Source organism: Mesocricetus auratus, unplaced genomic scaffold (assembly GCF_017639785.1).
Source record: "Mesocricetus auratus isolate SY011 unplaced genomic scaffold, BCM_Maur_2.0 Super-Scaffold_100023, whole genome shotgun sequence".
In the NCBI taxonomy this organism is placed as follows: domain Eukaryota; kingdom Metazoa; phylum Chordata; class Mammalia; order Rodentia; family Cricetidae; genus Mesocricetus; species Mesocricetus auratus.
The window spans coordinates 11848963-11876428 of NW_024429204.1; the positions used below are offsets into that span (position 1 = coordinate 11848963).

At 37.3% G+C, this 27466-nt stretch overlaps 1 protein-coding gene across 5 annotated transcripts in view; it reads right to left on the reverse strand.

Moving 5' to 3' along the window:
- The window catches only part of Csmd3 (CUB and Sushi multiple domains 3), a 1035998-nt gene that overhangs the window by 745632 nt on the left and 262900 nt on the right, over positions 1–27466 (reverse strand). For all 5 annotated transcript variants that reach the window (XM_040730388.1, XM_040730387.1, XM_040730386.1 and 2 more), the window contains exon 5: positions 5876–6083. In XM_040730388.1, the coding sequence (XP_040586322.1) occupies positions 5876–6083 (208 nt within the window). The remainder of the gene's footprint in view (positions 1–5875; positions 6084–27466) is intronic.

The window sequence follows — 27466 nt, forward strand, 5'->3', positions numbered from 1 at the left end:
CATGGTGTTTGCACACACATTTTGGGATGTGCATATGTAGAAAACTCACATTCTAACATTTGTTGACATTTTTTGTTTGCTTGACTGCTGGTCATTTTTACTGGGATGAAATAGATTCTGAATATAGTTTTATTCTAAGGATAAGATATTTCTATTCATATGCATCTTGACCATTTTTTATTTTGCTTTATTAATAAACTTTGTTCTCTGGCAATCTCACACACATGTATAATGCATTCTGGTTACTCCCCTGTCCATCTTCTTTTGTCTATCTCACAATCCTGTCAGTCTCCTGTTGTGGGATTCATTCTGCCAATAGTTTTGGGGGACCAGTCTTAGGGCGTGGTCAAGTGTGTGGGCATGATCACTTATATGGGAGAGGAGAGGTCTCTCGTGTCCCTTGGTTGGTGGTTGCGGCTTCCCTTAGCCCCAGGGCAGAAGACTAAGGTGGTTCTCTATCTTAGTTTTTCGTGTTTGATACTCCCTTATTTTGGCTCTAGTAGACTAGGCCACAACTATAGTCTCCTTTCTTTCACAGAATTCTCAGGAACATTTTACAGAGTCCTACATCCTGAACTGCTTCACATTGAATTCTTCTAATAGTCCTGAACTTCAAGTCTCCTCTTGAGGTTTTTGATACAGTTTGCTTTTGCTTTGATACAAGGTAAGAAAGATGGATGTTTAGTTTTATTAATCAACATATGGATATTTACCTTTCGAACATTATATGTTGAAGACAATGAATGTTATCTAGTACATAATTTTAGCTTAATTAAAACTTGAGAATTATAGCTATGTGGGTTTATTTCTTGCTGCATTATAGTATTTCATGTCTTATGTGCATATGCTGGGGAGTTCTAGTGGGATGTGGTTTTTATTAATATAGTCCTATAATACAATTTGAAATCAGGTATTTTGATATTTCCTTATTTTTTTCTTTATATTCAGCATTGCCTTGACTTTCCATGATCTTATGGTTTCTTATGAATTTTAATATTTTCTCATACTATCAATAAGGACATTGGAATTTTGATTATGATTATGTTGAATCAACAGATCACTTAGTAGCATAACCAATTTCTTTTTGTTATAATTTTTATTAATTATGTCCTTGCAAATCTTTTCCCCGTCTCTAAATAAAACAACCCTCCAGCCCCCCCCCCAAAAAATGAAACAAAGCAAACAACAAACCCAACAAATATGTTTTCTCATGAACATGAAGCCTGTCAGGGAGTGGTTCATATAACAAGTGCCACTCTATTGGAGAAAACTGATTTTCACTCTCCTGGCAGATACAAATGACAGTTTATTTGTGATCTTTTCCCATTATAACTAGGATTTCGTCCATCCATCCATCCATCCATCCATCCATCCATCCATCCATCCATCCATCCATCTATCCATCCACGTTTGTAAAATTGAAACAAGTAAAGTGAGATAAAACAAAAGCTATCACATCAAAGTTGGAGTAGATAAACCAACAGAAGGAAAAGGGCCTAAGAGAAGGCACAGGAATCAAAGACCCACTTGTGTCACAAACTCAGGAATCCCATCAAAGCTCTGGAAGTCATAATAGAAATACAGAGGACCTGAACAGACCTGTGCATGGCCTGTACACGCCACTTCGGACTGTGTGTGTTCATGAGTGTTGTTCACATTGATTTAGAGGGCCTTGATCTCTTGGTGTCCTATACCCACTCTGGCTGGCCCCCACAGACTTTCTACCTACTCTTCATCAGGGTTCTCTGAGTTCTGAGGGAAAGGATTTTTATGGAGACCACTTAGGCCTGAGTGTGCCAAGGTGTCTCAGTCTCTGGGTTATGTCTTACTATGAGTCTCTCAATATTTGTTCCTATCTGTTGTAAGACAAAGATTCTCTGATGATGGCTGAATGAGTCACCAATCTATAAGTGTAGCAGAATATCATTAGGATAAAATACCATTTATCACTACATTGCTCTTTTCTTTTGATGAGTATTATTTGATTTTACCCTACATTCCTGGGCTATCTTGTATCAGGTTCTTGGTCACTCAAGTAATGTTAGGTGTGAGTTCCATCTAAGGAAGTGTGCTTTAACTCAAATGTCTGGTTATTCCCCAAGATTCATTATGTTGCCCTAGTATATCTTGCAGGTAGTACACCATTGTAGATATTTGGCTCGGTGATTACATTTCTCTTTCGATAGTGTGCAGAGCACATTCCTGTACCAAATAGATGGCTAGAAATGAAGGCTCTATGAAGGCACTAGCTCCACATCCCTATGACCAATGAGTTGTGTAGGTGTCATCTTCAGCAGTGGGGCCTTGCGAAAAGTCTATGAAGAGCAACCTATAGTCTTGGCAACAGCCTCAGTAGGTTCAGGATCGCTGTGGAGCCCCTTTGACCAACAATTCAAAGAGATGTCACTTAATCCCTGTATTACAAAGCTTCATTTGGTGACACAGATGACCATTTGGGACACTGTCACCCCTGGTATCTTGTGATTTCCTATAAATCACCCTCATAAGTACATATGTTTTAGGAAGTTTGTACTGTATTAGGTTTCCATGCTGCCACTCCAATGACTCTTAATTTTAGCTGTCTTTCCGCTTATTCCCTCCTACATCCCCTTTTTCTTCCCTTTCCCATTTGATCCTCCTATTTCAGCACCCTTCTTGCATCCATATCTATTTATTCTATTCCCCTTTATTAATGAGATTTATCTGATTCCAATAGTCTATTACTTCATCCTTGCAATGCAGAACTCTGTACCAATGTATAGAACTACTGTGTGATTCTGTGTATTAAAGCTTGATTATCATTGACTTAACTGCTCATATCCACATACAGGCAAATACACACCATATTTACCTTTTATGTCTAGGATACCTAACTCAGGACAGTTTTTTGCTGTTGTTTTGGGTTTTTTTTTTCTTGTTCCATCCATTTGCCTACAAATTTCATCTCATTTTTAATGACTGAGTAATACTCTAGTATATAAAAGTATGGCATTTTCTGTATTTATTCTTCAATTGACAGAAATCTAGGTTGCTTGTTTTCTGGCTATTATAGATAGTACAGTAATGAACACAGCTGATCAAATGTACTCGTGGTAGAATGAAGAATGCTTTGGGTAAAAGCTTAAGTGTCATATTTTTGTTGATCTTAGTTCCTGTGTTAACATTTTTCTAATCAGAAAGTCTTCTCCTGTGCAAACATGTTCAAGGATATTCACCACCTTTCTCTTCTATCATGTTCAGTATAGCTGGAGTTGTTTTTCACAGGTTGGTATGTAGGAACCTATCAGGATTCTTCTACATGCAACCACCCTGTCTGACCACCATCATTTGTTGAATATGGTGTTTTCTTTCCATTGTCTATACTGTCCTCTTCTTCAAATATCAGGTGTCCACAGGTATGTGGATCTATGTCTTGGACTTCAACAGGATTCCACTGATCAGCTTGTTCTTTTGCCTACATAATGCTGTATTTACTACTATAGTTTGTAGTACCATTTGAATCTGTCGATGATGACACCTCTAGCAGTTATATTATTATTCAGGATTGTTTATCTATGATCTGTTTTATTTGTAAGGAAATATAGAGTAGGGAGTTGCACTTCTTGAGGAAAACATGACCGGTAGCAGCCATGACCAAGTACTCAGGGGAAGTGTAGGGTGAATATAATCATGGAGATGGGAGGAAATGTATTCGTGAAGATGGGCTGAATGATCCATTTATCTGGAGGTGGAAAACATTGTCAGATGGGGGAGTATTGCATGAGGTATAAATTCTGGCTGAACTACAGCATGGAGAGAACACAAGGAAATAATGTGGTTTGATTATATTTGGAAGAGAAATTGATAGGAGAGAAACTTTTGATTCTAACATGGTTAATTAATAAGTGGAATTGTTTTACTATCTCATATTTCTAAAACATTACAAATCACTAACAAAAAGTTTGAATACAATTCAAGGAAGTGTCTTTACCAAGGTAAATACAGACATCGTGATGCAGAGAATAGTAGGATTAGATTTAGTTTTTAGAGAACAATTCCTATGAGATTATCTCCATTTTCTGCATTATACCAACAACATGAAGGCTTTGCAAGCATTAAGGGGTTGGCTTCTGTATCAGAAATACTAAAATTGCTAGAAAGTCTATGGTATTGTTATTTGACTGTTATACATGAACTTAATATGAGCCATTGGGGAATAGTAAATTCTAAAATAGCTTTCTTTAAATCCTCTAATGGTTTAACCAGGATTAGCCCATGTTTCATTGTATTATTACAGAAAATTATTGTCGAAAGGGATAAAAAGAACCATAAATGTGGCTATTAAAGGACTGAAAGAGGAGAAGAAATTAACATGGGTATGAGTAGAAGAGCTATCACTGTTCTTTATTAAAAGGTAGTATGTCTGATGGAATTATGCTGCAAATTATTAGAAGCCCAGAAAACTCAATTTTCAAGCATACAGCTAAAGTTCTTTCCTGTTAGGGTAACAATGGAGGCATTCTATCTTTTACGTATTCCCTACCTTCTCCATACTACGTAGTATTCTATAAAGTAGTCTCTGACCTCTTTGACTGCACTTGCTTCGTCTTCTTTTCAAGAATATCTTCTCAAGCTCAGGTAATATTTCAGATCTCCAGATTCAGTCTTCCTTTCCCTTTCTTCATATCCTGTCATTTCCATCTAGTTACTTCATTGATTTCTCTTCCTTTAATTGTTGATGAAATGAACTAAATATCAGCATTATATGTCCTTTTGAAATTTCTGATTTGCATATTTAAAAGTCATATAGCTCCAATACTATGTCATAAAGCAACTTCAAACTCCTGTATTGAATACAGATCTCAGTATCTATAGGATCTGATTTCCAACGCTGACTTTCCTTCAACAGTGTCCAGATTATAGACTACCGCCATTGTTCTCACCAATTGCTTCAACCAACAGAACATGTTTCTATTTCAATACTACCTTCCTTATCATTCCAAACCAATTTCAGAATCATTTTCATTCTCATTTAGTTCTGTAGCCATTTATTTCTGTTGCTCCTTTGTCTCTACAGACTGTCCTTTCTTGTTGGATTCCTAGAGTCAGTCCCTAAGTGACACTCCTATTGCTAATCAAGCCACACTTAAAGTTAAGTTTCTACACTTCACAAGAACAATCATTTGACATTTCACACATGGGGATTTAAGTGTTTCAGATAAATTTCCACAGCTCTTAGACAAGCTTTCTATGACTTCAAAGGTCCTTTTTATTCTAGTGTTTGACTAGATAGTCACTTCCCCATTTATCATTCTCAGTCAAAAATATTCTCAAAACAGTACATGAAAATTGGAAAACATAAACAAAGACCCTGCTTGAAGTATATTATCACCCAAAAGCATCTTTTCAAAGTAAAGTGCTCATCAGATCATGTGTTGAGTCTCTAAAGAGAAAATTCCATCTTCAAAAAATTTGTCTTCAGATATAACAGGATAAGTAAATGATCTGTTCATGTAAATGAAGGCAAGTTTTTACCAATACTGCCCACTTCATTTTAAAGGAATGGCTAATTTTGGACTAGCGTGAAGCGGAGCAGCACTATATATGGCGGGAGGAGCAGATTTGATTTCCTTATCATAGTAACATACTGATCATCTGTACTGATCCAGGGATATAAATAGCGATGGAAACCTGACCGTCAAAATTCTATCGCCGGCACGGCACCTCAACTTATGAAAGTATCCCCTCAGCTCTTAAAATGATTCTTTATAATTTTTTAAAAAGCCACGTGATCCTTTACACACCCAGGTCTTGAAGCTCCTCACAGAGCTTGGTGTTCCCCACGTTGCTTCAGGCAATGACATCAATACTAGCTTAATTCAAGCTATCCACTTACCATATCGTAGGAGGTTCAGAACCTTCTATTTCTAGGTAATCATATTTTTCTTCCATTTGGAAATCAGTAAATATAAGTGAAATCGTGTCTCCCGGCTCTGCCACAATGGTCCATGTGCAGTCGGCATTGTTATGGTATTCATTAGGAAAACCCGGGCTGGATATGATGCCACTGGATCCTCTCATTGTTCCTCCACAAGCGTCTTCAGCTGTTAAAACCGATATGAACACATTAAAATCCAATTATTAGGGCAAACTCCACTGAGTCAATTCAGTATTTACATATTAAAATAACAGTCCAAATTTGATATCCGTTGAATCTGTGAGAAATCTTGCTGCTTTGTGCATAAATATAAGCCACATCTTGAAAATGAATAACCACTGTTTGAAATAGACATGGGCAGAAATGGAAAACAAAAGAACCTACATTCCAGAACTAGGTATTGGTGAAATAAACTCCAATTTCTTTTCATGGTTAAATGATGAAGTGTGCAAAACAAAGGAATGTGTTTCCTAAAGTCACCAGTGAGAAACTGTTAATCCTTTCACATGGTTTTGGTGGTTGAAGAATGCTTTAGCTTTTAATGTGTTTATACACAAAGTAAGGACATGATTTAAGAGGCAGTATAATATAGTTTGGCAGTGGAATGTTTTGAAACCTATTGAAAAATATTAGTGGGGGCACAATTAAAATTAAAATATATATTGCACACACAGAATAATTTATTAAATGGCAATAATAATTAACTAATAAATACTGAGGAGATATATCCTGTATAAGTCGGTAATACAATGCACATATTTTTCTAATACACACATGAAATAAATAAAACATTTATCTATATGGAAATATACATTACATACATACAAAATTTGAGCTATATTCTGATTTATAAATAAGACTTCACACACATCCTACACTTATGTTGATGGTAAATACTATAATAGAGGGTTCATATGAGCATATTGTTAATCTGAAATTATAAGAGAAAAGATTGCTTCATCCTAAAGGAATTGCCCATCTGACCACTGTTTAGGTCAATCAAGCTAATAGGCTACAAATTTACTTGTGCAGTAAATTGCATTATGATTTATGATGTGGCTTTGACCAGCTCAGGGAAATCCTTTAGTGTAAGTTATTTGAGGAAATGTTCATTTTTATAATGACCAATTACTATTTGATGTGATGGAGGGCCTCAGAGCACTAATAAATAGAGGAGAGAAAACTCATTGTATTTAACTCCATCGTGGACAGGTGGTAACATGATGTTGGTAGTGGGAACAACGTCATTATCGACTTCTGTGAGTCAAATTGCAGTAACATTTTCTGCCTCATTCTTCATTCACTCAGCAGCATAATATAAAGGATCACTGAAGACACATTTAACTTGCTGCACACATTCTTGCAAATGTGATACTTTTTCTTGTGTCTTTATTACATTGTGTCTCTAGTTTTTGTTATTTCTAGAGATTATTCTGTAAGCACACAATTCTCCTTTCCCATTAGTCCCTGCAAAACTGCTCAAACAACCTTTTCATGGGGATGAATGAGTGGGTCTGTCTAGTCCTTGGGGCATATTCTTATACCTTCTTTCTTACCAAAATAAACATGAAAAAAATTAAGAAAACATATGCAGCAACAATTGAGAAAAAAGAGACCATGGATTTGAAATGGAGCATGAGTGAATATATTGGAAGATTTGGTGGGAGGCAAGAGAAGAGAGGAGTGATATAACTATAGTGTAATCCCCAAATACATAAAGGAAAAATTTAAAAGGGTATTCCATAGGACCATGTCTTTAGAAACTCTAGATAGGCAGGAAGTTACATGGTTAACTGTAACATCCTTTATGTGAAATTTAAAGTATACTCACTTTGTCATCTATTTTAAGTACGCATTTGTAATAACTAAACATGAGAAAGAACCATACAAATCTATGCAGCCACAATACTGACCAAAAGTTACTAACAGCCTTGGACGCCTGCATTAATCTATCTTATAGTGAGGTAAGCACAAAGGAAATAAGAAAACACACTATTGCTTTTTCTGTAAATACTTATAGCAAGAATAATTAGAATGATAGCTGTTGCAATTTTAGAAAAGCAGCATGAGAGAGAAAGACTCCATGCAACAGGGTTTAAGCAGAGAAGTTTATTTTTTTAAATTAGGGAAAGGGATCATAAAAAGGAGAAAGAGAGTGGAGAGACAGGCCTCTGGAGACAGACACAGCAGGAAAGAAGGGCAGAGAGAGACACACACAAAGAGAGGAGCAGACAGAGGGAGAAAGAGAAAGAGAGAGAGAGGGGATGGGAGGTGGGCAGGGTCCTTCTAAAATGGAACATAGTGAATGTGCACAGGTGATGCTCTTAGTGGCAGCAGCTGAGGGCGTGTCCTGTCAGGACCCCAAGGACAGGCAGTAAGGATGCTTCAATACTAACCATAGTAGCTATATAATAATAATAATAATAATAATAATAATAATAATAATAACAGTGCATTTTCTGATTTACGACTTGCTAACGATAAACTACCTCTGTGCATTCCAGCATTATAAATATCTGAACCTTGATTTTTTTCTAAAGATTAGGTTGACACATACAGTCAAGTGGGAAGAAATATCATCAAAGCAAATCAAATTAGAGTATTCTCATTAGGAGATTATTATAAAGTTTGTAACAGCTCTAATTTGCTCTAAATCTACTAGTCATAATTTTCAAAGTGGATTAAAATTTATGTATCTCATATATCCATGCACATGTACACAAGCTACAAGCAGGCAAACCACATGCTAGGAAGCTTTCGAAGTCTGTGCTCTGGAATATACAAAAAACACGAAACCCAGCCGTTGGCATTACCAATGGCAATAGGGACACCGAAGAAAAAGAAAAACAGGCAAAAAGGAAAAGTTGGAAAAAGGGAAATTGTTTTAGAGTTGTTACCATTCCGGTTATTTTAAGAAAGAATATAAGTTCTTTCCTAATTTTGCAATGTATTCCACTTTATTGATTAACAATTAAAATTATCATTTTACTTGATTTTAATACTATAACATAAATCTGATATCAAAGCATTTTCACTTCAGTACTATTTAACTGAGTTTATATTTACAAACTTTTAGTAATAATGTTAATATCTATATTCTCAGCAGGAAGCAAGGCACTAATAATTAGTTGCAGCTTAAAGGAAAGTTACAAAATTTATTTCAGGACATTTTTGCCTGTGTACTTTTACCTAAAATTCAGTTTTTATTTTCTCTTAATCTCTGAAACACTCATTTTGATACTGAAAATCAGTGACCTTGATTTTTTTCAAGAGACCACACAATTCACTTAGATAATATCGGTTATAACTTGTCAGAAACATAAAGAGAAAAGAAAGAGAAAACAAGATCCATTTTCTGAAACACATCTTTTCTGACACCAGTTTTATCTGTACTCTGCCCTGCTAAGAGTTTCTTCTGGAATTGCTGATGATGGGGGTGGGATACAGAAAGCCGGACTCTTTGTTTCCTAAGTAAATGGGCTGTGAAATTTAGGAGATGAGTACCCACACCCAACTGAAGATGCTAAGCAAACGATTCAGCATCAGGCTTCATCATGGCATATATCTCTGCAACTCTCCTTAGCTAAATCACAAACTCCCGTTAGCACCCAAGTGAAACCGACGTGTGAGAGCTTTCCTGTTTCTTCCCATGACGGGCATCTCTTCTGTGTGTTCCCTAATTAGATTACTGAGACATTAGCAATTATATGTGGATACTCTCCATTATTTTATTACAATAAGACTTACAATCAATAACCTAATTGTAAGAATCCATTGTTTCAAGAGACAGGAAATTATAACTAAATAGCACACACCTACTAGATTGCTAGTTTTATATTTTACAAGTTGCATAATCTTTTCCAAACATTTAAGGACAAAAAATATAATTTGAAATAACACTGAAAATTAAAAGTTCACTCCATTTCTATTTTTCAGTGCTTCTATGAATTTCATTAATTTTGATAAGTAGGTTATGAGGACATTGAAGTAAAGTTGTGCACATTGCCCAAAAAATTGCTTTAAGGAGATCCACATTCATTTTTCTCTTCTTTTCAAGGGATTATAGCCTTAAGATGCTATTAAGACTATATATTGAAGATAGAACTATTACAAATAGGGTTAGTATTTAAAATAGCAGCCTTCCATATTGCAGATTCTGCAAACATGAAGATAGTCATTATTTTTTCATTTTAGAAAGACATCATTTAAATAAGAGTGGAATACAGAAGGTAGTCCACATGCAAAGTATGTAAGGAATGAGACATATGATTACATAAATTGGCCATCAGCATGTAATCTGGTTTTTGAGCAATAGAGCATTGTGGAAGCTACCGATGTGACATGAAGAAGGCTAAAGGGTTGGGGCCACTGTGTAGCCACACGATAATGTCACCGCAACAACAACAGATCCTGAATGAGCTTTTAATTAGGTCGTTTCTAAGGCAGCTATGTATCCCGCTGTAGCATGAGCAGGGCAGCCAGGAACTAAGTCTCCATAGTAGCTAACAAACAACTCTGGCTGGCAGTCAGAATGAAGAAAAGAAAGAAACAGAAAGAAAAATGTAACTGAAAGTGGCCCTCAATTGAGGTTCCAGTCATCGCCTCTTCCTGTTGTACCTGCACATGGGTTTGAGTTGATGTTCAGTTTGTGGATGATGGGATGGTGGGAGAAAGATGGAGGGAAATGCAGCTTTTAGTGAGTCATCCATGCTAGGAGTGGGATTATCTGCTGACATAACTGGCAAATGTCATGCATGCCCCCAACCATTGCTTCAAAACACTGAAATGGAAGGAAGGTCTTTCTTTGGTTGGTCAGTATCCATTATTTGATATGTATGTATGTATGTCTTTTTTATGTATGTAAAATCTCTTTATTTTTTAAATTTTATTCTTAAATTTATATTCCAATCACAGTTCTCTTTGCCACTCCTCTGCCCACCCCACCTCTTCTCCCTGACAACTTCTCCCCTCCCCATCATATCCAATGTCCACTTCTTTGATGTTAAGGGATCCCATGAGGAGTCAACAAAGTCTAACACAGTAAGTTGGGGCAGTACCAAGCCCCTCCCACCTGCATTAAGTCTGAGCATGGCATCCCACCATAGGGAATTGGTTCCCACAAGCTAGCTCATGTACCAGTTAGTCCTACCACCAGAGGCCCCTCAGATAGTCCAAACTTCACAACTGTCTTCCACACGCACAGGGCCTACTTCAGTCCCATGGAGTCTCCACAACTGTAGGCCTAGAATTCATGAATTCATGAATATCCATGAGCTTGGTTCACCTGTCTCTGTAGATTTCTCCATCGTGGTCTTGTCCTCCTTTGCTCATAGGTTCCCTCCTCCCTCTCTTTGACTGCATTCCTGGAGCTCAGCCTGGTTTCCTTGGTTGTAGATAAGAGGTAGATCTTTGAACTATAGTTACACTATGAACGATAAGGCTTGAAGAATAACAATAGTGCCTTTCCAACAGTAGTCCCAAGGGAGCCATTCACTTTTTCTGGCTGATGAAGATAAAGGATGAAGAATCAGACAATGGATTTCAGTCTTTTCCTTTATATCTAATACAAAAAAAATCATGTAACAAAAGGCTTAAAAGAAGAAAAATTAAAATGTAAAGTGAAGAGAGAAAAAAATGTCTTGAAAGAAAGCCTAAGGGGGTCATCTTGGCAAGGTCTCAGAAGAAAGAAAGACTGTTATGGATAAAGCCCCTATTTTAAAGAATAAGTACCAAGAACAGAATTTTGGCAGAAATATGGAAGGCAAAGATCACTTCAATGAGATCTCAGGGGATAAGAAGAATAGAATTAACAGTAGAGTCATAATAATAAAAGAACAGTCATGTCATAATAATAAAAGAAATAGTTCCTGGAGGAAAAAGAGGCCTGTAGACCACTGGAACAAAACTGAAGACCCAAACGTGAATACACATAACCATAGACATTTAATATTTGACAACGATGCCAAAATATGCTGAAGAAAAGATGGCATCTTCAAAAAAAGTGTTGTCAAGAAAACTGGACATCTACATGTAGAAATATGAAATGCGGCCCACATCTATCTCTCTCCACAAAAGCTAGTCCCAAATGGGTCATGAACCTCAATGTACATTAAAACCTCATTGAAACATTAAAGTTGCTAGATAAAAACATAGGTGCCACTGTATGTGACAAAGGTATAGAAGAGGACTTTCTGTCTAGGAATCTATTTGTCCAGAAATTAAGGCCAACAATACCAAGTGAGAAATCATAAATCTAACAAGCTTCTTGCACAGTGAAAGGGACAAGCTATCTTGTGAAGTGGAAGCCAGGTATGTGTCTGATTAATATCCAGAATGCATAAAGACTAGAAAAGCTTAAATTTTAAAGTAAGCTTAGAATATGAACAGAGTTCCCCAAAGAAAGAAATAAAAATGATGAAGAGATGTCTCAAAAATGTTCAGCATCCCTAACAATTAGAGAAACTTAAATCAAGACAACTTTGAGAATCCATCTTATCTTGGCAAATAATACAAAAATCAACAAAATAACCAAATCAAATGCTATTGGGCATTTGGGGGAAATGAAGAACCCTTATCCACCTTTGGGATTGTAAACTAGTACAGCCACTCTAAATATCACTGTGGAGAATCTAAAAAAAGTTAAGAATAAATCTGCTATTTGAATCAGCTCTAGTTCTCCTGGTCGATGCCCAAAAGACTCAACATCCTACTACACTGATACTTACTCAGCCATAATCATCTACTCTCAGTAGACAGAAAATGGAAACTATCTAAATGTCCTTAAACCAGAACATCAATGATTAAAATGTGGTACAATACATTATGGGTACAATTTATCTGTAAAGAAAAATGAAATCATCAATTTTTACAGATTAAAATATTTTAGCATATTGTGTGAGATAACAAGGATCGATAAAGACAAATGTTGCATATTCTCTGTCATCTGAGGTTCCTAGATCCAAATCTTCAGAAGTTAATATACGGCATTGAATAAATGGAAAATCCAGAAAAGTAAAGACTGATGATTTTGTGGCAGGGTGGGTATAGGGGAGAATAATACAGTAGCAGCGGACACTGGGACCTCCCTGGGAAGGCGAAATAGAAGAGATTTCATGGGTGGATTGGGGGTGAATGGGAATTTGGTGGGGGCAAGGAGACAACTTGAAAGGGGTCATTGCAGGATCAGGTAGAAACCAGGTGCAATGGGAATGCCCGGGAATCTACAGGATTGATGCCAGCTAAGACTACTAGCAATAGGGAATCAGTAACCTGAAGTGGAAATCTCCAGTGACTAGACAAGTGGAGGGATTGGGACACCAACCCATCCACATAACCATCAGCTATAATCTGTGCTGCCTATGGGATGTGCTGCAGTAAGGGTAAAACAGAGGTTATGGGAATGGCCAACCATTGACTGGCCCAGCTTAAGACCCATGCCACGAGAGTAAGCCTTCCCCTGATACCGTCTGTAGTGCCAGTACCCAGAGGCAGGATGGCCCAGAAACCTAAGATAAAACCAAACAAATGATGGGACAAAAAAATTCAACATAATGATTCCTAAGGTCCTCTGATATACTCATAGATTTGATACACAACTCAACTGACATCAGAGAGCCTTCATCCAGCAACGAGTGGAAAGAGATGCAGAGATCCATAGTCAAATGGGGAACTCTGCTTAAGAGAGGGAGGAAGGATTGCAGGAGCCAGAGGGTTCAAGGACACATATAAATAAAACAAGCAAAAACAATAAAACAAGAAACCAAAATACAAACAAACATCAAAACCACAGAATCAACTAACCCAGGCTCATAGGGGCTCACAGAGTTTGAACTGACAATCAGGGTGCATGCATGGGACTGACCTAGACCCTCTGTGTATGTTACTGCCATACAGCTGGGTCTTCCTGTGGAAATTCTACCAGTGAGATCAGGGGTTGTCTCTGACTCTTTAACTGGCTTTTAGGACCCTTTTCCTCACACTGGCTTACCTTGGCCAACCTTAGTATAAAGGAGGATTCTTAGTCTTAGGGCAATTCGATATGTCATGCTTTGTGGATACTCATGGGAGACCTACTCTTTTCTGAATAGAAAAAAAGGACGGGTGGATGGGAGAGTGTGACAGACAGGAGGTGGGGGAGGGGATTAGGAGTAGAGGGGTTGGGTTGTAAAATAAATAAATATAATAAAAAGCATGGTGCCTACAATATCCTATTTAACATCGTAGTATTGGATTTCTAATGAAAGCAATGTCCTTATAATTTAAACTATCTAAGCAAACAGAGCTGTATAGATGACACTAAGTAAATTGTATCTAAAGTGACAAAAAGTGGAGATGGTATTAACTATAAGATCAAGGTGGGTAAATCAATGCTACAATGGTTAATTTTACATGGGTAGCCAATACATTTTTTTGAGTTACTGTAATAAGGATATCAAGGTTTATTTCCTACTGATTCATGGGCTGATAATTATATAGACACTGAATGGACTAATTATGACCAAGTGAATTTTCATAAAGCAACATTCTAGGAATAAGAAATATCAAACAATTGGGATTTAATTTTGATTGAAAAATGTTCTTCTGCACATGCCAAGTCATTAAAGAGTCATTGATAGTTTTGTGTATTTGTGTGAAGTCCTATTTAACAGTATAGAACTTGAGAATAATTTAAACCAAGTGAATCTGCTCATTTATTTTGTGGGAGAACCATCTCGTTCTAAGTACAAAAAATAAACCCCATGAAAACAGAAAGCAGTCAATCCTTTCCATTGCTATCTCTAGTACTAGAAATGGGCTCATACCTGAGAAGTATTATTTTTATATCTAACATATCTTTCTTAAGTGATGTTGAGTTGAAAAGTTTTGGAAGTTATCATCGACGTGTCTATGGACATGAATTATTTCTTACAAACTTTAGAGCATTTTATCATTCTACTCAAGCTTGTTGATTCTTTGATTTGCATCTTTCCAGGAATAGGCACAACTTATTTTAGTTTTCTCTAATGTTTTCTTCTAAAATGGGTTAAGACAGACATTCAACATTCAACTGTTTTTATTTCTCATACTTTTCAGATGAACACATAAGTCTTTAAATTCATAAATACTTTCATAATATTTAATAATAAAAGCTATAGGCCATAGTCTTCTTTTCTAATGCAAGAATCCTTACTATATCCTCCAGCTTGCCTCTTATACTAGTCTACCTGGGTAGTGAATCTCAGGGATTTGTCCTGAGCTTTGGAATTACAATCATGTACTGCCATGCTTCTAAGTTTGAGAGTTCTGGGGATAGAATTTAAGTCTATGTCTAAGTGGTAAGCATTTTAGTTATGAATTATGTTCTTAAATGGCCTCCATCATAGATTTTGAGTAAACCCAAGCTACAAAGTTTATGTTTTGCCTTGTTTTGTCCCCTTTTTAAATGACTGGGAAGATGGAGAGAAGTAGGTAGATAAGGAAAACAAAAGTGAGGTCTTTGATCTGGAAGGATCTGGTTCAGGAAGGCACTGTGAGAAGAATTTGCAGGAAGTCATGTGGACATGTTTCTAAACAGGGCAAATAGGGAAATGGAGATTAGCCAAGAGCCCTATAAAATATTCAAGCCAGCACTGGTTTGATGGAGTTTCCAACCTTAGACCTCTCCAAATCCAAAAGAACAAAGATGCTACTTTTCCTTTGCCTGTGGTCTTTTCCCTTTATTTTCCTTGTAATTCAATTATTTGTACCTGTCAAAGAATGAATGTGATGTATGAAAACCAGCAACTCTGGTACAAGGTGTGTTTACATTGACGTTCTCCCTAGAAGTCAGGAAATCAGAACAGAGGCATAGATGATGTCAGGAGAGGAAGAAGAAATAGTACATGAATAGTATGAGTGTGAACAGGGAAAAAATGGAATAGGAATGGCTAACTCGATTAGGAGATGGGAGATCTGGGTAGAGAAAAGAATAAGGAGAAACAACTAATATTAAATACCTTATCAAAGCCACTCGGGAACCTATTACTTTAGATCTTTATATGCATATGCAGACATACATGTGTATGTGTGTATGTATAAAATATATACATACATGTCTATATAAAGTTTAAATATAATTACCTTGTAGCTCTTGAACAATACCACTCCATAAAAGCATAAGCTATCAAAAAATAAATAAAATAGAAAAGGCTACTACCATTTTATGGTTGCCTTTCTGGACCTCATTCTTCTATGGAGTCCCATAGACCTTCAAACATTAGAGGCTATTACAATCATTCTTAGCTATGCCAGACACTTACGGTGAGGACAAATTTGGAAGACTCCACTCACTGGAGTCACAGAACATGGTAAATTCAAGCTAGTAATGATCTGGAAGCTTTATCCCTACAGTGTAGTTTTTATAATGCTAGAAGATGTTATGCATGTTACCAGGATGTAAAAGTAACTAACAGTTCTACACAGCTGTAAACTGTAAATCTATAATAACCAATATCTTGGCAAGATTTGCCCACTGGTATAATAGCGTATGAATGTTATAGAGCAATCATCAACTATTTTATTAGAATTATTTACTTAAGTTCAACTTTAGTGCCTTAACCAGTCCTTCTAGCTTCTTCCTTAATATATTTTCAAGATTTACTATATGATGTCATGCCTATTAGCAATATTCATTGTCAAATAATTGCATCATCTAATATAATCTCTCTGTCTCTATCACAATAACATTTTCCTCAGTCAATCTATCATCATCTAGTAGTGTATTTTATTCTAGTTTTATCATTTTATCATTTACCATCGAAATATGAACTCCATGGGGACCACATTATTGATGAATAAGTGTTAAAAGAATCATGGTTTCATCTAAAGAATCAAGAACAAAGTTAATATTTGATATTTATCTGAAGAATATATTATCTTGTTTGGTCTTTTTTTAATTTCTCAGTATTTTTATAAACTTTGGGTAACACCATAAATGATACTTAAATGTAGACATCATCAAACAATAAAATCTAATCTCTCTTATATTAATTGAAAATTATGGATTTGTTTCTTGTTTTTCAAATCATCATTATTTGATAGTGATATTTTATTGACTTAAATTGTACAAACAATTTCTTAGTCCCATTTTTTTTCTTATAGGTATTATAGGAGTCTTGTCTTTGTTTGTGCACAATTGGCTTTGTTGATGACACAATTGGCTTGTTACTCCCTCTGGCAAAATTGTCCCAGCAGGGGATGGAGAAGGTACTGTCAGCCTCATACATTTCATTTTTTCTTGCCATCTCAACCACTTAAATGACAGGTTCACTGCCGCTGCTTGTTTCTCATTTTCTGCTACAAAATAGAGTAGTAGGAAGATAATAGAAGTGAGAAAAAAGGAACAAATACTCGTCCGAGAAAGGTCCCTTGTGAAACGCCAAGTATTAAGCAACTGACAGCATAATTTTTGAAGAATTCTACAGTGTCTGCTTGTTTAAATGTTGGTATCTCCTCAGTCTGTTCCTGAAGTGTCAGTTTGCTTGGAGAACTATTTCAATCTCAGGGAAATCCAGAAGAATTTGAATTTTCATGAAACACACTACAAGCTAAGTAATTTGAGTGACTAATGATTAACACTTGTTGTGAACACAAATATGCTATTCCAAGTTATTAAAAGAGGTCCTCTAAATGGTTACAGAAGCTAATTCCTCAAATTTGATCAGCATACAATGTCTAAAATATACTGGAGTATTCCTCTGTAGTCATTAGACATTAAGTAGAAAAATGAATGAGATCACCAAATTCAGTATAGAAATAGCCTTAAGAGAATAGCAAAATGTTATTCTTAGACAAAGGGATTTCCTTATTTCACAAGACAGGAAACAGAGGAAGGTGAAAACATTTTCTAAAAATGGAGTTAAATTAAAAGAAAGTCACTTAAGAGAATAACCTAAATCATCTAACAAACTACAACGTGGTATTTTAGAAGTGAGAAAAGGACAAGAAAAGAGAGTGTTTATACAATGGTAAAGATGACATATGCAAAAGAAGATGAGTAGTAACAAAGAGGACCACACAGAACACATAGACACCTGAAACCACGCCCAAAGGGTGTGGCTACCATTCTACAAGTTCACTGGCAAGACCAGATGCTACTACCTATGTCCTTTGATCTTTTCTAAAGCTTCTTCAGAACAGACCAAAGCACACAATGTAATAATTAGCAGTATTGTTCCAAAAACCTTTCTAGCCGAAGATTTGTTATATTCTTTGTTAGAATTAGCATACTCCTTTTCAAGTTTGTTTATTCGTAAATTATAATAACAAAACCAATAATTTATGAAAATACAGTATTTCTGTTGGGTTTTTAATGTTACTGCAAATTTTGTTTTGTTAAAATGGGTATTAAAGATGAGTTAAATGTGCATTTGTTATTTAAAAATTACCTAAGATATTCAAAAATATTTTCACTCCCTTCTTAAATGATTAATTGAGAAAACACTTATCTGAAATTAGAATACAAAGGCTGAGGTAAAAGTTCAGTCTGCAATGAAGTTGCCTTGTATGCATGAAGACCTGGGTTTGATTCTAGAGCATACACATGAGAAGCCAAACATGGTGGCTTGGGCTTTAAATCAAACTCATTCCTTCAGGGCAGAGATAGGTATAGATACTTGAGACTCTTCTGACATCTGGTCTACCCTAGTAGGGGAAATCTAAGCCAATGAGAGGACTTGCTTCAGAACAGTGTGTGGAGAGTGGCTGAGAATGGCAACCAAGATTGCCATACTCTTCTCACATACAAATACACATGTGCACATGCACACTGTGCAGAAACCTCCACCTTACCATGCACGCACACACACATAAACACATAGAGACTAAATACATAACTGAAATGCATGTGTATATACACACAGACACACATTCCAAAGTGAGTTTAAGAAAATCAACTTAGCAATGAAATAGATACCTTGATAGAGGGAGCCATGATGGGATTAGAGAGAAACCTAGTACTAAGGAAACTTCCAGGAATCCACAAGGATGACCCCAGGTAGGACTCCTAGCAATAGTGGAGAGGGTGTCTGACTGGTCTTCTCCTCTTGTCAGATTGGTGACTATCCTAATTGTTGTCATAGAAGCTCCATCCAGTAACTAATGTAAGCAGATGCAGAGATCCAGAGCTAAGCCCTGGGCTCTGCTTGCAGATTCCAGTCAAAGAGAAGAAGGAGAGATTACATGGGGGGTGGATCAATACCATAACAGGGAAACCCATAGAGACAGATGTCCCAAGATCATGGGACCTCATGGACTCTTGACTTACAGCTGGAGAGCCTGCATGGTCTGAACTGCATGTGGGTGACAGTTGTGTGCTATGGTCTGTTTGGGCGGACCACTGGCAGTGGGACCAGCATCTATCCCTAGTGCATTAGCTGGATTATTGGAGCCCATTCCTTGCTGTAGGATGCCTTGCTCAACCTTGATGCAAGGGGAAGGGGCTTGGTCCTGCCTCAACTTGATGTGCTAGGCTTTGTTGACTCCCCATGGGTGGCCTTACCCTTTCTGGAATAGGGGATTGAGCCAGAGAAGGGGAGATGGAGGAGAGTGGTAGGAGGGGAGGAAGGGGGAACTGTGGTTGGTATGCAAGATGAATAAACAATTTAAAAGAAAGAAAGAAAATCAGCTTTCAGTGGATTCACATGGTTTGTATTACAGCTTCTCCATGTAGCAGGACTAATACATAGGTTCAAAAGTATTTAAAATGTTACAACTAAAAGATGGCAGAGGTCTGAACCCTAAAGAAGACATCCAGATCAACCTACTCAATGCCTAGGGAGTATCATCAAAGGGGACTGTAGGAAGAGAAAGCAATAGAGATGTGCAGCACAAAGATATCTGGGTAATCCATGCCATTTCACTCATGAATCACTGCAGGCGTGGGTACCAGAAACAGATTGGACTACTGTGTGAGTGAAGAGTCCCCTGTTGTCCCTGAGAATATCTAATGGAAGTTAATAATTGCTCATAGGAATGCCATTTTTAGTCAGTGGTATAACTGGAGACATGTCCAGTAACTCAGCAACTACTGATGATTATATAAGTGACTCCAATGAAATTTAGTAGCAGAGACTTGCCAGGAAAAATCCTACTGATGGAGACCTCTCTCTCTCTCTCTCTCTCTCTCTCTCTCTCTCTCTCTCTCTCTCTCTCTCTCTCTCTCTGTGTGTGTGTGTGTGTGTGTGTGTCTGTCTCTATCTCTTTCTCTCTTTTATTTGATGTAATGACATGGAAAGCTACATATAGTATTAGTATTTCCTCACCCTTTAGCAATAATGCATTTTCAAATTGCAAAACAATTTTATAGACATACATTTTACACCTGTTTCATCTTAAAACTAAAAATTATATTTAACAAAATGAAAATTATATTGTCTTTAATTAATGAATTTTGCTCCATAAAAAACTCAATGGTATTTTAGTTTACTCAATATTTTCAGCACCAAGATTGTGTACATTGTTATGATAAGAATATATATATATATGGTAGAAATTCACAAAAATCATGCTGCATCCAGAACTCTTTTATCAAAAGCTGTAGCTAACCAGTGGCCACTTTTAAACTTTGGACTTCCTATGGTTCTTCCACGATGCTTCAACCTACGATTTATCTGGGTCACCTTTTCAGTTAGCTTGTGCACAGGGATTGCAAACTAATCTTTATGGAGCCCAAAGCCAATTATAACTGGGAAGGGAAACCAAAGCCAAATGTAAATGGGTTTTGGAGACCCAGTCCTTGTGTATAATGTTTTCTGTTGGCTTGATGAATGAGACTTTGGCGGCATAGACAGTTAAAGCTGAACAGGGATAAAGAACACCCACAATTACGTTGGGATTTTCAGAAGCAACAGCGCTGAAGTTTTTCTAAATGGTTAATTTTAGCATTCATCCAAATGTCAGCGAGCCAGTTAGTGAGGTGAAACTACACTTTAAATGATGTCCAAAGGCTTTTTTATATAAAAAAATATACAGAGTTAGCATTTGCATAAAACCAGCCGTTCCGTGCCTTATGTTTCCAAATCAATTTAGCTTTGTGTGCTAATATTTTACTAGAGCCCCGGAGATAAAGAGGCATGCAGGTCAGCCATGTGTGCTGCTAAATCCCCAAAGGAAGTCTTCACACTAACAGGCAAAAGATTGACACCAGACAAGATTAGCAAAGGAATTAGTTATGCACAATCAACTGTGTTATATATTGGAAGGGGTGTGGGTATCTGCTTCTCTTGTGTATAAAGAAAAAAAAAGATGCCTTCTGTGTGGACTGTTAATACCTCCAGCATTTTACCATGTGCATCTGTGGGTACTATTCTTTTACGTGATGGATTTATTAGATGCAGCCATCATTATTCCTGTACATGTTAGTAATAAGGTCAGCGCGTAAGAACTACAATGAACCTGGCTATTTAATTTCCCACTGAATAAAAAGCAGCACAGTTAAATGCTTCTTTTTGCAATCTCCCAATATGGGATTAAAAAGGTTTATGGCCTAACCTTTAAAATAATATATGGTAGTGAAAATTTCCAAACCAAGCAACCAACAAACAGAAACTGTCAAATAATAAATCCGTTCACTAAAAGGTTTATTATCTGAACTGGCCGATTAAAACACGGTGTAATTGCTAGATTTGGTACTTAAGCAGAAGTCCTAGGTCATGGAGTCTAGAGGAAAGAGCTCAAGGCCAGTCCGACTAGGCTGCAGAGTGAGGAGTTCCAGGCATCCCTACCTGCAGGAGGCACTGTGTCAAACAATGAAGATTTTCAGTGTTAGTTTTTGCTCTTCTCGTCCCCCCCCCCCCAAGACAGCATTTCGATGTGTAGCTTTGGAGCCTATCCTAGAACTCACTCTGTAGACTAGACTTGCCTCAAACTTATAGAGATTCCCCCTGCGTCTGCCTTCCAAGTGCTAGGGTTAAAGGCGTGTGCCACCTCCACTAAGTTAAATATATATATGTGTTTTAGGCAGGAACGCTGTCCTCCTTGGTTACCTTGTCCTGCCACAAGTGAGAGTTTGTGTCCTTTCCTATTGTATCTTGGTGTGTCATGCTGATATCTCTTGGAGGTCTGCTCTTATCTGAAGGGAAATGCAGGGACAATGGCTCTGGAGAAGATGGGTTGGGGTGGATTCTGGGAGGAGTGGCGAGAGGAGAAACCATGGCTGGGATGTATTGTATGAGAAGAGAATTTGCTTTCAATAAAAATGGGGAGAGATCAAAAAATTATAATAAGCATTAGATATCACCAATAATTTCTATTAAGCCTCTTATGTCACCAAGTATTTCAAATTTGAATCTGGATCATTCGTTAATTTGTGCTGCTAGTGAGATATATAATCAATTAACAGGTACTAAAATTGTATGGAGAGATTCATCATTTCATGCTTAGTACATCTCTTTCCATTCTCAGACACATAAGGAAGCAACTCATTCCAGCTGAGGTACTTAAGCCAATTATGTGATTTCCTTCTTCAGACAACATTTCCTTCTCCACTCGAAGTCTACAGGCACCAAATTAATTGCAGCATCCCCTGGTTTTAGCAGCTTCCTTGATTGAGTATATACCCTGCATAAATGTGTTAGACACTGTGTTTTTCCTTTTTCATTTCAGTCTTATTCCCAGAAGTCCTTCTGAACTGACAGGTCCCTGCTATACCACAGTAACTCTTTTTTGTTTTGTTTTGTTTTAAATCAAGTTTCCGATAAATAGTGTAAACCCTGTGTGCTTTTCAATATACTATCTTACCCCAAGACACAATCCCTGGAATCCTGTGAATGTTTACTTTATCTGGCAATAGATAATTAGGCGTAAAGATGCAATTATAGTTGATAATCAGCTGCTGCAATTAAGGAACAAGCAAGGTTTCTGATGAAGTAGTGAGGAGACCACCTTGAATTATTCCACCAGGCTCGGTCTAATCAGACAAACCCTCATAAGGGGAAGAAAGAAAGAAGAGTTAGACAGAGCGAGACACTGTACTTTTAGCGGTGAAGATAAAAGGGCAGGGAGGGAGTATTCAGAGACCTCAATGGCTTCTAGAGACCAGAGACATAAAGAGCTTACCCACAACCCCAAAGTGCCAATGCAAAGTGAATACAAAGCTTTTTAATCGTAATCACCGCTATCTGAATAACTTTGCAGTCTCACCAATAGGGGGCGATCAACAAAATCATCTGGCACATCTTGTAGATTTCATTGATTCATAGACCACATATAGGCTTTTTGGGAGTCACTCACTATAATTTTGAGCGAGACTGAGTCACACTTCTTGAAGCTGCATGTTAAGTTGTAGAAACCAGTATGGAAAATGAAATCATTTTTGTATAGAGGGAACAATAATGACAAGGTAATATTAGTAATATTTACAGATATTAGCAAGTTTTATATCTAACTCAGCAACACTATTTTATTTCCTTCAAGTGTGTAGCTTCTTTAATATGCTTAGAATGGTTTTAACATCTTATTTGTTTATTCATTATAAAATATTTAACTTCAGCTCATCTTATACATAGATGATGATTGTGTATATTCACTTTACATTTTGTATAATAAGTATAAAATATACTTTTTTCAATATCAAATGAAGGGGTACTCTAACAATTTACTTGTGGGGCAAATCTGGACTTTTGCCATTTCCTTTAAATAAAGGATTATTTAAAATTGACCATATCTACTCATTACCCAGCTGCTTTTGTTCCACAACTTGAAAATGTATAGATTTATTACCCACTTTAAGATTTACAAACATACAGTAGTTAATGCCTGGACCTTTACAGAAAATACCTCTCACCAAGTAAACTAACTGTGGCAAATCAAGTTGAATTGTGTATATACAATTTTTCAGATACTAAAAGGATGTGGGTCCCTGAGTTTCCATGTACATATTCCTAAATTCATTACCTAACTGCACATTGTTGTTAGGCACAGGATCAATATTCTTGTCTGCCTCATTTTCTGTTTTCTTATTCTCCAGAATAAACACCTCTAATCCTGTGGATCGACTCCCAAGCACAAAGCATATAGACACAGAGATGTGTGGGTGAAGTCCTTGCAACTGATCTCTCTGTGTGGTGGTGAGGGACTCGAGCTTGCATTAAGCTTAAGCCTTCTCTTCCTGCCTTACTGGATGGAGACTTTGCGTGGCTTACCTTGAATCACAATCTGTCTCACACAAGCACATCCATTTAGGCAACAGTGAACCAAGTATCTCTCTACTTAGATGCACCCACACCGCCTTACTTTTTTGAAAATCTGCCTTCCAAGTAATTTCATCACATTTCACTGCAGTGTTTTTCATTGCCAGACAGTCTCCTTTGCTACTTTAACAAATACATCCGAAATTCACCATCTTGGAAAAATAAAAAACTGGGATTAGCATAACACCTCTCTTTCTTTTCCATATTTCGGTCACATTATGAAGTGGCCTTTACTTTTGTACATAGAGAATGAAGTGTATAAGGTGATGCAAATAAAATAAGATAATTAGTAATGCTAGAATGGGTAAGACTGTAGTGTGTGTGTGTTTGTGTGTGTGTGTGTGTTGTTGTTGTTGTTGTAAGGTCTGTTTTCATTTGACAAATGAGATTCACATAGAAGAATCATCCCAAAGGAATAGTAAGGAGTTTAGTTTTAATTCTTTATAGAATAAGACAAACAGGCACAAGTATTTATTTTATTACTATAAGAATGATTTCATTCTTCACGTACAAATAACTCACATATATTAACAAAAATTACACCTCGGAAGCCATTCCTGTCTATATCCTGTAAGCAAATCTGGTAAATAAAGCAACCAAACTGGTTTCATTATAGTGATCATGGCCATTAATTCTTTTGCAAGAATCATTTATATCTCCACAAATGTCATTTTATCTACAATGGGATCATTGATGGAAGGGGGATTCAGTATTAGGCATCACAGTCCTTGGAAAGCTACTAGATTGCAATCTTTCCTATAATATATAAATAGCAGTGGCCAGCAAGGCTAACATAACGCATTGGCATTGTTGAGAAGTTTAACAAGGCCATCTGCTAGAACAGAGATCATGTCACATCAAGACATTTTCATGTTTGCCATCTCCAGTTTCTGTTTGCACCTCTATACTGTGGTGTTACTGCTCTTTTCTCACCTATGGAGATAACAGATACCTCCATCAAAAATGTTTTCATTGACGTTAGTTCATGAATCTACAGGAAAATTGTATTTCTAAAATGCAATTATTATCCATAAAAGTAGCTAGTTAATAAATCAAAGGGTAAATATATGCAAATACTATAAACATACTGAAATGTTTTTATATTTCTCTATATAATATAGAAATTATTTTACATAATATCTTGTCCTATGGCTGTGTTTTCAGTTGTAAATCTTCATTCTCCTTGTGGTTTATAAATTTGTAATTTTTACTGTTATTTTATAATCTAACCTTGCAAGAGGCTTACCAAACTACTTACTTCTGTATAGACCATAAGCCCTAGAAGAGAACCTACTACTATTATTCTGGTGAATTGACATAGTATTAAACTGTCTGTAATTTATTTTTAAACCTCAAACCTATCCCCTGAGAGAGAGTCCATCTTTGACACTGCCCAGATAGCCAGGACCCAGAGGTTGAATGTCTTAGAGTCCTAAGATAGAAACAATGATTGGGGAAAGAAAAAATCATGACTGTCAATGTAGTGATGCCTAATGATGTTCTGCTATACTCATAGACTGGTAACTATCCCAACTGTCATCAGAGAGAGCCTTCATCCTGTAACTGATGAAAACAGATGCAGAGACCCACAGCTAAGCATTGGACTACCCTTGCAGAATCCTGCTGAAGAGAGAGAAGAAGGATTGTACAGGGTGGAGGGCATTAAGGAAAGCACAAGCAAACCCACACAAACAATGAATGTGGCCTCAGAAGGTCACAGAGTCTGCAGCCACAACCAAGAAGCCTGCGTGGGACCAACCTAGGCCCTCTGCAAATCAGTGGCAGTTGTGTAGCTGGCCTAATTTAGGGATTCCTAGCAAAGGAGGCAGAGGATGTCCCCAACTCTTTGGTTGACTTTTGGGACCTTCAGGCTGTGTGGCTACTCCTGCAAAACCAGTTATTTCAGAGAGGAAGATGAGCTACCCATGCTCAATAGCCTCACACTCATGCACATACGGGCAACACTAAGTAGACTCTCTGGGTTTAAAGAGAGATCACACGGTTAAGAGCACTTGCTACTCTGGAAAGTGGTTTGTTCTCAGGACCCACATGGTGCTTCATATGTTGTTATTTTTAAAAGCAACACCAGAGAGAAAGAAGCCATATAACTGAACTCATGTAATGGGTTTTTTTTTTAATCAGGGGAAAGAGAACAGGATGGTAGACAGGGGAATGGGTGAGACTGACATCTGGGAACAGGAGCCACAGAAGAGAATGAAGAGGCAGGGGTGGCAGAGAGGGGGGGACAGACAGACAAGGAAAGAGAAAGACTGGAGGTGGGTGTGGTCCTTTTAAAAGGGAACGTAGTGAATGTGCTCTTAGTAGCTGCAGCTGAGGATGTATCCTGTCAGAACCCCCAGAGCAAGTTAGTACAGATGCCTGAATACTGAGATTATAACCATCTGTAACTCCAGTTTCAGCAGTTTCTGGGTATCCATTGCCTTCTTCTGGCATTTTGGGTCACCATATGTGCATACAGTGTACATACATATATGCACGTAGAAAAGGAAATTAAGCATATAAAATAAAACTCAACACACCTGAAAGGATTTAAAAAGAGAACACCCTCGCAGGAATATACACACAGGAAAAACATCAATGCACACAAAAGTTAAAATGAAAATAAATTACGAGAATGCCAGTTCAAAGGGGAAAATGGCAGGGGTGGAGCAGGCAGAAGAAGCGTTAATTTGGTCAGGGATCCCAGCACTGGGAGGAGAAAGCAGACACAAGGTCCTATTCCTAAGAGAAGAAATAGGGCATGATTTCATCAAAGCACCTATGCATGTATGAAGTTCTCGAACAGTAAGCAGTACACACTCTCCGTGAAAACTATGCTTATTTGCCTTGGGTTCTTTCTGTCTTTTTTGAGGCGCATGTGTAAGGATTCGGGCATTACGCTGGCCTGCCCCTGTCACCCGGAAGAATGTACTCAGGCAGTACCCTGGTCAGTCCAGGTGCAAATGATCCCTTAAAAAAAAGACCTCCGTTCACTTACACCCTCTTTCCCGGTTCCTCTCTTTCCTGCTATTCCCCTGGGGCAGACAGGACTTTTCCTGTCTCCATTTTATCTTCTGCCCCCTTTCTCTGTCTCTGTGTCTCTTTACCTCTTTTCTCTTCCCTTCCTCCTTCCCTCCCCTTTCTAATAAAACTTCTCACTAGGCTCTGTCTGCCTAGCGTGTTTGTCCCTCAGCCTTGGTCTCCCTCACATACCATGGAATCTGCCAAGATCCCTCACGCATGGTTCCAGGTGCTTTATCTTAACACTGAGTACTGAATTCAGGGACTCGCATGTACTAAGCAGGAGCTTTTTCATTGTTCCCCAAAGTTTTTTTTTTAAATC